The 8,709-nt window shown below is 46.1% G+C and overlaps 1 protein-coding gene across 7 annotated transcripts in view; it reads right to left on the bottom strand.

Moving 5' to 3' along the window:
• Positions 1–1,103: 1,103 nt before the first annotated feature.
• Positions 1,104–8,709, bottom strand: part of Slc7a7 (solute carrier family 7 (amino acid transporter light chain, y+L system), member 7) — a 64,710-nt gene continuing 57,104 nt past the window's right edge. For 6 of the 7 annotated variants that reach the window (XM_013025434.1, XM_013025438.1, XM_013025435.1 and 3 more), the window contains 6 exons: positions 6,240–6,363; positions 5,896–5,999; positions 5,542–5,638; positions 2,613–2,762; positions 1,748–1,931; positions 1,104–1,579 (listed from right to left, as the gene is read on the bottom strand). In XM_013025434.1, coding sequence (XP_012880888.1) covers positions 1,476–1,579; positions 1,748–1,931; positions 2,613–2,762; positions 5,542–5,638; positions 5,896–5,999; positions 6,240–6,363 — 763 coding nt within the window. In that variant the 3' untranslated portion in view covers positions 1,104–1,475. The remainder of the gene's footprint in view (positions 1,580–1,747; positions 1,932–2,612; positions 2,763–5,541; positions 5,639–5,895; positions 6,000–6,239; positions 6,364–8,709) is intronic. The other variant, XM_013025440.1, reaches the window with a different exon arrangement.

Raw genomic sequence — 8,709 nt, 5'->3', positions numbered from 1 at the left:
AAGGCTAGCACTCTACCACTTGAGCCACAGCGCCACTTCCGGCTTTTTTCTTTTTGCTTATGTGGTGCTGAGGAATCAAACCCAGGGCCTCACGCATACAAGGCAAGCACTCTACCACTGAGCCACCTCCCCAGCCCCATATTTTAATGTTTTAACCTGGCATTAAGTGTTTATATACTGCTACTCACAAATGTATTCTACCCACATTTTCATTGTAATCACAGACGTATAACTGGTAAGACTGTATAGTAATCATTTCTGTTTTCTTTATTCTTGTGAGGCTAAGGATCACACACTCTTAAGCAAGGTCTCTGCCACCATCAGTTTCCATTCCCCAACCAAATAGCCACTTTGTTTTTGTTTAAAGAGCTTAAACTCGGGGCCTGGGCACTGTCCCTGAGGTGTTTTTTTGTTTGTTTGTTTTTTGTCAGTCATGGGGCTTGAACTCTGGGCTTGGGCACTGTCCCTGAGTTCTTCAACTCAAGACTAGTGCTCTAGCACTTTGAGCCACAGCACCACTTCCAGTTTTCCGGTGGTTATTTGGAGGTAAGAGTCTCACTGGACTTTCCTGCCTGGGTTGACTTTGAAGCACAATCCTCAGATCTCAGCCTCCTGAGTAGCTAGGATTATAGGTGTGAGCCACTGGCACCTGGCTGTCCCTAAGCTTTTTTATTCAAGTCTGGCTAGCTAGCATCGTAACAACTTGAGCCACAGCTCCACCTATTGCTTTTTGGTTTTTTAATTGGAGATAAGAGTCTCACAAGCTTTCCTGCCTGTGCTGGCTTCGAACTGTGATCCTCAGATCTCAGCCTCCTAAATAGCTTAGAATTACAGACAGCCACCGGCGCCCAGCTCAATAACCACATTTCTTTACCCAAGATGACTGAGTGTAAAAATTTCTTTCAAAAACTGGACTTGCTCAGATTCTTAATGTTGGAGACGAAAAATGAGCAGTAAAACTTTTATGCAGTATGTAACATTGTAGTGCAAATGTCCTGTCCGTAAAGATGGCCTTAGCTTTTCAACAGCTCGCCTGAGAATCAAAAATGGATTGCTTTTCAACTGCTTTCTAAGCTAATGGGAGCCATTCAGTAAGCCACTTATACCATAGGAACATAACCCTTTTATTGTCCAGCATCTGTGACAGTTCCACATCTCTAAAGGAGACAAGTTTGGAGCAGTGTTGGCCCTTGTAAAGGAAAAGAATGGGTAGGCCCATCAGAGGTGCTATCAAACCAAGCCTGCCCATGACACGCTCACCCAGCAGTCTGTTTTATCATCCCTTTACAAAGTCTGGATCGATATGTAGAAAAATAAATAAATTACTTTTCATCTCTAAAGAGCAAGTTCAAAGGCTGAAGCTGCCTAAACCAGGCTTCTGGACAAGTCTCCAAAGAAGTGAGCTTTCCTTGTTTTCTCCCTTGACTCCAGCCAAGAAGTCCCAGCTTTCCACATGTCAGGATTCCAGATGATATTTAATTAGACTTGGGATCTTGTTGCTTGGGCATCTCTCCATCTTCCAAATCCATTTCTGCAGCAACTGACATACATAGGATCTGGAGGTACTTTGTGGTAGATGCTACAAAGAGAGGTTTGATTCAAAACAGAGATGAGGTCAGCTAGGCTGAGTTAAGTGGCACTGAATGGGACTTGGCCTGAAGGATATGATTCAGTTAACATAGGGTCAACAAGAATGGGTAAGGGCAGAGGTGACTGGGGAGCCTAGATTTGCATAAAACAGGCTTACCCACAATCTTTCGGAGGCAAACAGGTCGTTTGTGTTCTGGCACTCTGATGATGAGGAAGTAGAAGGGCAAGCCTGAGAGGGCAATGCCAATGCCGATGAGGGAGTTGATGGTGTCACTATAAAGTGGAACAGCTACCAGGAAGATGGTACAGAGACAGAAGACAATGGGGAAGAAGAGGCTGAGCTAAGGGCACAGAGGAAATAACAGTTAGCTTAGCATTCTCAACACAGTAACTCCACCTCCCATAAAGATCAGAGGTCTGAAGAGCTGGGGGAGTCGTTCATTGGTAGAACACCCCATCCACTTAGCATACAACCATCATCTAGTCCCAAAGGTTTCTGTGGTGCTAGGATCACATATGGCCTAACACAGAGCTGAGTGCCCAACACGGCTATTGTCATTTGTTTGCTTTGGAGCTGGTATTGGGGCTTGAACTCAGAGCCTCCCACTCCCTCTTGCCTCTTTTGCTCAAGGCTAGTGTTCTACCACTTCATCCACACCTCCACTTCCAGCTTATTGTTGGTTAACTGAAAAGTCTCAGATTTTTCTGCCTGGGCAAGGGTTCAGACCAGGATCCTCAGATCTGAGACTCCTGAGTATCTAGGATTATAGGAACGAACCACCGGCACCTGCTCACTTTGTTTTTTTTCCAGATAAGGTCTTGATGCCGTAGCTCAGGCTGGTCTCAAACTCTAAAGCCCAAAGTGGCCTCAAATTCATGATCCTCCTGCCTCAGCCTCCCGAGTGCTGGGATTACAGGCATGGACCACTGTCTTTGGGCCAGGCAAAGATTTCTGCATAAACTATTTTGTAAGATCTGCAGCAGCAGCCCTAGTTGTCCCACATAGAATGGTGGTAAGATACCTTGAGGGGGCGAGGTCGATCAGGCTCCTTCCAGCGCAGGTAAAGCTGACCCACAATAGAAAGCCCCACAAAGAACCAGTAGCTGAAGCTGTAATAGTTGATGAGCTGGAAGATGTCCTCCACACACAAGTAGATCAATGCCATGATACCCTGTAGGCACAGGCCCAAGTCAGCTACAGGACCTATGTTACTCAAGGTACTTTTTAGTTCCCTTTATTCCCCACAAGCCGTTGACCAGCCCTCCCTGGTCAAGTCCTGAGTCTCCTTTTCAGTCCATTCTTCAAAACTTTACCAAGCTAACCCTCTGTAACACAACCCAAAACATTCCCTAAAAAAGTCTTTAGCAGGGGCTGGAAATATGGCTTAGTGGTAGAGTGCTCACCTAGCATGCATAAATTCCTAGATTCAATTCCTCAGCACCATATAAACAAAAAGTGGGAAGTGGTGCTGTGGCTCAAATGGTAGAGGGCCTTGAGCAAAAGAAGCTCAAGGACAGTGCCTAGGCCCTGAGTTCAAACCCCAAGACTGGCAAAAAAAAATAGGTATTCAGCAGGGGCTGGAAAGGTGGCTTAATGGTAGAGTGCTTGCCTAGCATGCACAAAACCCTGGGTTCAATTCCTCAATACCACATAAAAAACCAGAAGTGGTACTGTGGCTCAAGTGGTAGAGTTCTTTTTTATTTTTTTAGGGGGGGTCCGGTCATGGGGCCTGAATTCTGGGCCTGGGTGCTGTCCCTCAGCTCTTTAGCTCAAGGCTAGCGCTCTACCACTTGAGCCACAGCGCCACTTCTGGCTTTTTCCTTTTTTTGCTTATGTGGTACTGAGGAATCGAACCCAGGACCCCAGGCATTTAAGGCAAGCGCCTACCACTGAGCCACCTTCCCACTTTTTTTTTCTTTTTTTTAAGTGGTAGAGTTCTAACCTTGAGCAAAAAAGAAACTTGGGGATGGTGCTCAGGCCCTGAGTTCAAGCCCCAGGACTGACAGAAACAAAACCAAAAACAAAAGTCTTCAGCAGCTAGGTGTTGGTGGCTAATGACTAATCCTAGCTAAGGAGGCTAAGATCTGAAGATCAAAGTTTTAAACCAGCTTAGCAGACAAATTCCAGAGACATCTCCAATTCACTAGTAAAGCTAAAGGTGGAGGCATGGTTCAGGCAGGAGAATGCCAGCCTTGGGGGGGGGGGGGGGGGGGGGAGGGATGGACAAGAGACTGAGACCCTGAGTACCAAAAACAAATCTTTGGGCTGGGAAGGTGGCTCAGTGGTAGAGTGCTTGCCTTGCATGCATGAGGCCCTGGGTTCGATTCCTCAGCACCACATAAGCAAAAAGAAAAAAGCCGGAAGTGGCACTGTGGCTCAAGTGGTAGAGCGCTGGCCTTGAGCTGAAGAGCTGAGGGACAGCGCCCAGGCCCAGAGTTCAGGCCCCATGACTGGACCCAAAAATAAATAAACAAAAACAAATCTTTTGTATATCCTCTCCATAATGACTCCAGTTGAAATTTTGAGCACTTTCTCCAACTTAACTCCACATACTTTGCTACAAGATGTTGTGATGCTATTCACCTTAGGCCCCTATCTTTACAATCTTAACCTTCAAAATCTCTTTCAAGCCGGCGCTAGTGGCTCACGCCTGTAATTCTAGCTACTCAGGAAGCTGAGATCTAAGGATCGAGGTTCAAAGCCAGCCTGGGCAGGAGAGACCTTGAGACTCCTATCTCCAATAAACCACCAGAAAACCAGAAATGGCACTGTAGCTCAAGGTAAAGCGCTTTCCTTGAGTGAAGAGCTGCGGGACAGCACCCAGGCCCAGAGTTCAAGGTCCACGACCGACCAAAAAAAAAAATCTCTGTCAAGTACACTCCCTCCATGAGTCTTTCAGTCACCCTGTGTCCCTACAAGAAATGATCGTGTCTTGTACTTAAGGCACAATTAGTCAGTCTTAACAATTCATCATTCCCATGTCTTCCGTGCACTTTATACCTTGGCACTCCTTAGAAAAGTTACATTCTGTCAGGAGCACTGCAGCATGCAGCACAGTGCCATGTACATTGTGGGTATTCCATCATTCCATCAATAGTTTTGTTTTGTACCAGTACTAGGCCTTGGACTCAGGGCTTGGATGCTGTCCCTGAGCTAGTGCTCTACCATTTGAGCCACAGCTCCACTTCTGGCTTTTTTGCTGGAGATGATCTCATGGACTTCCTGCCCAGGCTGGGCTTCCAACCATGGTCCTCAGATCTCTGAGTAGTTAGGATTAAGGTGTGAGCCATCAGAACCCAGCTCCTCCCCCCCCTTTTTTTTTGGAGGGGGCAGGGGTCAGTCATGGGGCTTGAGCTCCGGCTGGATGCTGTTCTTGAACTTTTCTGCTCAAGGTTAGCACTCTTCCACTTTACACCACAGCTCCAATTCTGTCTTTTTGGTGGTTAACTGGAGATAAGAGTATCCACTTGGGTTGGCTTAGGAATCTTGATCCTCAGATCTCAGCCTCCTGAGGAGCTAGGATTACAGACATGAGCCACCTGCATTCAGCTTATTCCAGCCATTTTTGGGGGTGGGGGGTGGGGGTGTGTCAATCATGGGGCTTAAACTCTGGGCCTGGGCGCTGTCCCTCAGCTCTTCAGCTCAAGACAAGTGTTCTACCACTTGAGCCACAGTGCCACTTTGGTTTTCAGGTGGTTAATTGAAGATAAGAGTCTCAGGGACCTTCCTGCCCAGGCTGGCTTTGAGCCGGAATCCTCAGATGTCAGCCTCCTCAGTAGCTATGATTATAGGTGTGAGCCACCAGTGCCTGGCCACCCAGCCATTTCTAACAATAGTTTTTCTATCAGAATCCTCCCTAGGGCTTTCAGGAAGCAAAAACAGCCACATATACTACTGCTACTAAAGTTCCTCCGCATCTGGCTTTCTATCTTGGCCTTGAGATCACTCACATTGAAGAGCAGAGAAGGCACAGGTGTGAACCGCTGGACATGTATCATGCAGATGGCATCAGGAAGATGGCCTTCTCTTGAGCCCACAAAGAAAAGCCTATTTAGATAAGATGAGAGATGCTGAGTAAACTGGGAGGCATGGTTCACTTGTCACAATTCCCTCCCTCTCTGTCATCCCTTCTGCATAAGCCTGTGGAATACAGAATGGAATTCTGTATTGAGTACAGTCTTGACAACTACATGCTACTCATGGGAACAATAAAAGAAATCTTAGGGTAGCACAGGTGAATTCCACCATCTCCTAATGTAGCTCTTCATACAACCCACCCTGCCAACAAAAGATGAAAATCTTACCTAGAAGCAGCCACAATGGAGGCATTGAGGCCACCAAAGCAAGATAATGCAACTGCCAGTGGAATTGTCCAATTGAATATTCCAAAAATCTGGTCTGCAAAAGTCTACAGAAAAGGTAGAGAAGTCATTAGCAGGGCCTAAAAGGGGTGAAAGGCATTAATAGATACATATCTATTCAACTTCTCCCTCTCTCATAGTAAAGGTAACAGAACTTCCTTGCAAACTCGGTATGCTAGGTGTACTCAAGGCTATCTACCTCCTTTCTGGAACTGGGAAGAGCTAGGATTATTCCCAGAAGCCCTCAGTGTGCCCTCAAGCTCCTCCTGCTAGTGAAAATCTTTTACCACAGCAACAGCATCACTGGCCAAGATGTCCTTCATCTCTAGCACGGTGTAATAGGCCACGTTGGTCAAGAGGTAGATAATGGTGACAACAGGCATGGAAATGCCAATGGAGAGAGGCAGATTCCTAAGCCGAACAGAACAAACGATGCATTAGTCTTACAGTTACATCCCTACCTTATTCAGGTCATGGGGCTTGAACTCTGGGCCTGGACACTGTCCCTCAGCTCTTCAGCTCAAGGCTAGCGCTCTAACACTTGAGCCACAGTGCCCACTTCCAGCTTTTTCTGGTTATGTGGTGCTGAGGAATCGAACCCAGGGCCTCATGCATGCGAGGCAAGCACTCTACCACTGAGCCACCTTCCCAGCCCCCCCACCGAAATGCTGCTGCCTTTCCCCAGTTCCTTTGTCTCTGAGTTTGTGTTGGCTAAGGCTCTGAGCTCTTAGAAACTAAAGAGCATGAGGGGCAAAGGCCAATCAAAAAAAGAGAAAGGATTTCCAGACACCAGTAGTTCACACTTATAATCCTCCCTATTCAAGAGGCTGAGATCTGAGGATTGCAGTTTTCAAAGCCAGTCTGGGCAGGAAAATCCATGAGACTCTAACCTCCAATTAATTACCAAAAAGCTGGAAGTGGAACTGTGGCTCAAATGGTATAGTACTAGCCTTGAGCGGAAAGGCTCAGAGACACTGTCCAGGCCCTATAAGCCTCAAGAATGGCACCAAGGGCTGGGAAGGTGGCTTAGTGGTGGAGTGTTTGCCTAGCATGCATGAAGCCCTAGGTTCAATTCTTCAGTACCACATAAACAGAAAAAGCTGAAAGTAGTTCTGTGGCTCAAATGGGTAGAGTACTAGCCTTGAGCAAAAGAAGCTCAGGACAGTGCCCAGGCCCTGAGTTGAAGTCCCAACACTGGCAAAAAAAAAAAAAAAGACAACACACAAAAAAAATTTTTTTTGGTAGGTCGTAAGGTTTGAATTCTGGGCCTGGGCACTGTCTCTTAGCTCTTCAGATCAAGACTAGCGCTCTACCACTTGAGCCACAGTGCCACTTCCAGTTTTCTAGTGGTTAATTGGAGATAAGAGTCTCAAGGACTTTCCTGCCTGGACTGGCTTTGAACTGAAATCCTCAGATCTCAGCCTCTTGAGTAGCTAGGATTACAGGTGTAAGCCACTGGCACCTGGCAAAAAAAAAAAATTTTTTTAAGAAAGGGTCAGACACCAGTTCTTTAAACCTATAATCCTAACTACTGAAGTAGCTAAGATCTGGGGATTCTGGTTTGAATCCAGCCAGGGCAGGAAAGTCTGTAAGACTGTTATCTCTAATTAACTAGCAAAAAAAAAAAATTTTTTTTAAGTGAAGGTATGATTCAAATGGTAGAATACCAGCTTTGAGTAAGAAAGTTAAAGGACAGCACCCAGGCCCTGGCCTTAGTTCAACCCTCAGTGCTGCTGAGGAGGGAAGAGAGAGAGGAGAAAGGAGAGGGAGGAGGGAGGGGAGAGAGAGAGAGAGAGAGAGAGAGAGAAAGAGAGGGAGAGGGGATCACAGCATGAAAACAGCCTGGAAGATTAGATGAGACTGGTTTTATTTTTACATCCAAAGGTCTCTTAGTATCAGAACTACTCCAAGATTATCAATCCTGGAAATTTTGTCTTAAGACTAGAAATAATAGATAGGGGACAGAAAGAATAATGCAAGGGGTGACACTGATCAAGATGTATTAAACTCATAAATTGACATGCTGAATTGAAACCCCTTTAACTACTTAAAGATAATTTTTAAAAAGAGACTAAGAAACATAATAAGAAATAACAAAAGCAAGTTGTGAAATCTAAAAGCTTCAGAGAATAAACTAGACCTTCAGTAGGAAGAGCAGTATGTATTGTCATGTCCCGTGTGTGTGTGTGTGTGTGTGTGTGTGTGTGTGTGTGTGTGTGTGTGTGTGTACACAAGCAACCTGGGAGGTGATTCCACCCACCTCTTTTTTTTTTGTCGGTCGTGGGGCCTGAATTCTGGGCCTGGGTGCTGTCCCTCAGCTCTTTAGCTCAAGGCTAGCGCTCTACCACTTGAGCCACAGCGCCACTTCTGGCTTTTTCCTTTTTTTGCTTATGTGGTACTGAGGAATCGAACCCAGGACCCCAGGCATTTAAGGCAAGCGCCTACCACTGAGCCACCTTCCCACTTTTTTTTTCTTTTTTTTAAGTGGTAGAGTTCTAACCTTGAGCAAAAAAGAAACTTGGGGATGGTGCTCAGGCCCTGAGTTCAAGCCCCAGGACTGACAGAAACAAAACCAAAAACAAAAGTCTTCAGCAGCTAGGTGTTGGTGGCTAATGACTAATCCTAGCTAAGGAGGCTAAGATCTGAAGATCAAAGTTTTAAACCAGCTTAGCAGACAAATTCCAGAGACATCTCCAATTCACTAGTAAAGCTAAAGGTGGAGGCATGGTTCAGGCAGGAGAATGCCAGCCTTGGGGG

This window comes from Dipodomys ordii, unplaced genomic scaffold (genome assembly GCF_000151885.1).
Source record: "Dipodomys ordii isolate 6190 unplaced genomic scaffold, Dord_2.0 Scaffold84, whole genome shotgun sequence".
In the NCBI taxonomy this organism is placed as follows: domain Eukaryota; kingdom Metazoa; phylum Chordata; class Mammalia; order Rodentia; family Heteromyidae; genus Dipodomys; species Dipodomys ordii.
Note: the sequence above shows the minus strand (reverse complement) of the source record. Positions and strands in the feature narration are given on the sequence as shown.